At 38.6% G+C, this 2,213-nt stretch overlaps 1 protein-coding gene across 1 annotated transcript; it reads left to right on the forward strand.

The window, feature by feature from the left end:
• Positions 1-833: 833 nt before the first annotated feature.
• On the forward strand, positions 834-1,985 carry LOC143905742 (uncharacterized). The gene is made up of 2 exons (XM_077421320.1): positions 834-1,225; positions 1,435-1,985. Exons 1-2 carry the CDS (start codon positions 901-903, stop codon positions 1,569-1,571), a joined length of 462 nt encoding a protein of 153 aa, XP_077277446.1. The 5' UTR covers positions 834-900; the 3' UTR covers positions 1,572-1,985.
• Positions 1,986-2,213: the final 228 nt, after the last annotated feature.

The raw sequence follows: 2,213 nt of genomic DNA on the forward strand, positions 1-2,213 counted from the left end.
AACAAAAGTTAAAATAAGGCTTGTGGTAAACCTCGTAAACTTTGACATGCAAAATAATTAAATTTACTAAAATTAAATGTTTTTATTACACATAATTCAAGCTAAACTAATTAATATTATCTAAGGCGTAAGACGTTACGGCAATGCCTATGCAATAGCCAATACGTGTGCTACCTACTGTTACTACGTTTACGCGAGCGCGTTACTTCTGTAGTAACTTACGATAATTCACTCGTTTACGCGGAGTAAATTATTGCAAGTTACTACAAAATCCCGTTTACGCGAAGGAAAATCCCATTTACGCAAAGGAATTATCGTAAGTTTAGTATGGGCTGGCTCTAATACTTTTTCGTCGCAGTGTATAACATCTGTCGCTCGACGTTCGCCGCGCCGCGCCGCGCCCCGCTCGCCGCTCGTCTCTCGACCCCCACCGCTCGCCGCGCGCCGGGCACCGTGCCAGCCCAGCCAGCCGCCGAGGCCCGCCTTTATCGCTCCTTGTGCGCGCATTCGCTCAGACGTTTTATTTAATAACTCGTTAACTATTGCGAATTTTGCAAAATGGTACGAGACTTTTCTTTTCAGTTTGACCCAATCTACCCCCCCTATTCGGGTGGTTACTTTTATTTTTGACACCCTGTATTGATAATACCTATTATCGATTTTATAATAAGAGAAGTTGTGCATGTTGCAAGTAATCGTAGAAAACAAAAACATATATAATCTCGCGAAAAACATAAAGAGGAAGTGGCCTGTCAATACAAGTATCCGCATCTCTCAATCAGCGAATTGACTTCAATATAATGAATATAAGAATACATTTATATAACATTTAAGAAGATATATTTAACGTTTTTCACATTATAAGTTGATAATGTCAATATATCAGCGAAATTAATTCAAATGGAGGCTGAGATTGTTAAATTGCGGCGGAGACTCGCTCTAGCAACTCAACCGCCCCCGCCACCGCCTCCCCCGCCTCCGCCACCACCGCCGCCGCCGCCACCGTCGCCGCCTCTGCCTCCGCCGCCGTCGCCGCTGCCACCGCCGCCGCCGCCACAAACGCCGTCGACGCCGACGCCGTCCTCGACGCCACCGACATCGCTGTCATCGCTACTTTCACCAGCAGCGGCACAGAAAGCACCGACAACAACGGCATCATCATCATCGGCACAAGCAACATCAACAACAACGGCAACAACAAGAATGGTGCCACTAGGAACATTACGTAAGTACAATCAATTAATCAATTAAATAATGCATACCCGTTCAACCATTAATTGAAAATTCAAAATCCTGGGTACTCGGAATTCGTCGCCTCGCGTAAAAGAGTTACGGCCGGTCTCGTTACGCTCGTACTTGGTATATAGTCTGTCTATTTAATATTTCAACAAGTAAGGTTAATACTTCTACATTAAATTTATGTTTATGTTACAGCGAAAAGATGGCAAAGAGCCGGTCGAAAACGATTTAGCGGACGCGGAAGAGGAAATAGCCGCGGAAGAGGAAATAGCCGCGGAAGAGGAAACAGCCGAGGAAGAGGAAAAACTTTCATGCAAACTATTTATTTTTAAAAACAAAGCTTCCTCTATGAGGAAGCAAAAATGAATGTTTTTTAAAAATAAATAGTTTGCACTAAATTTCATCGTTTCATAACGTGTAGCATTGTTTTAGCTTGATTTGTTCTACTTATAATAAAAATTATCAAACTTAATAATTTATAAGTATTAGCATATAGAGTTTTTTCAAATATATTTACATACTACTAATTTATTATTTATATATTCCATATTTCACGTAATCACGCGACATTTCTATCTATACATTTCTTTCACTCTATTTTCACTGCACTTGTCCGAATGACTAATAACTTTTGTCTTTCTACTGCTTTCCTTTTATCTTTTTTCAAATTCATCCAATACTTGTAAAGTTTCATAAATTTCGAAAATAACTCTATTACGTCTACTCTCACTCTTTTATATTGTGATTTTTAATAAATTTTGTGTGTGTGTGTGTGTGTGTGTGTGTGTGTGTATATACACACACACACATATATATATATATATAGAGTATTTTAAGATTATTTTGTAAAAGAACTATTCATAGACCATAATTTTTTCTTGAAAATCGTGTTTATGAAAAAGTTTACAATAAAGTTAAAAATATTATGTATAATCTCACATCTAAATACATGCATTGAAATTGTATTAATAAAT

The sequence above is a fragment of the Temnothorax americanus genome, unplaced genomic scaffold (assembly GCF_048541705.1).
Source record: "Temnothorax americanus isolate GAGA-0224 unplaced genomic scaffold, ASM4854170v1 Scaffold66, whole genome shotgun sequence".
Taxonomy (NCBI): domain Eukaryota; kingdom Metazoa; phylum Arthropoda; class Insecta; order Hymenoptera; family Formicidae; genus Temnothorax; species Temnothorax americanus.

What these genes read in the sequence shown, in the direction of transcription:
- LOC143905742 (XM_077421320.1), top strand. Translation starts at nt 901, where the DNA reads ATGGAGGCTGAGATTGTTAAATTGCGGCGGAGACTCGCTCTAGCAACT. An exon ending in GGTGCCACTAGGAACATTAC is followed by an intron (nt 1,226 to 1,434) that starts GTAAGTACAATC and finishes TTTATGTTACAG; the next exon opens with CGAAAAGATGGCAAAGAGCC.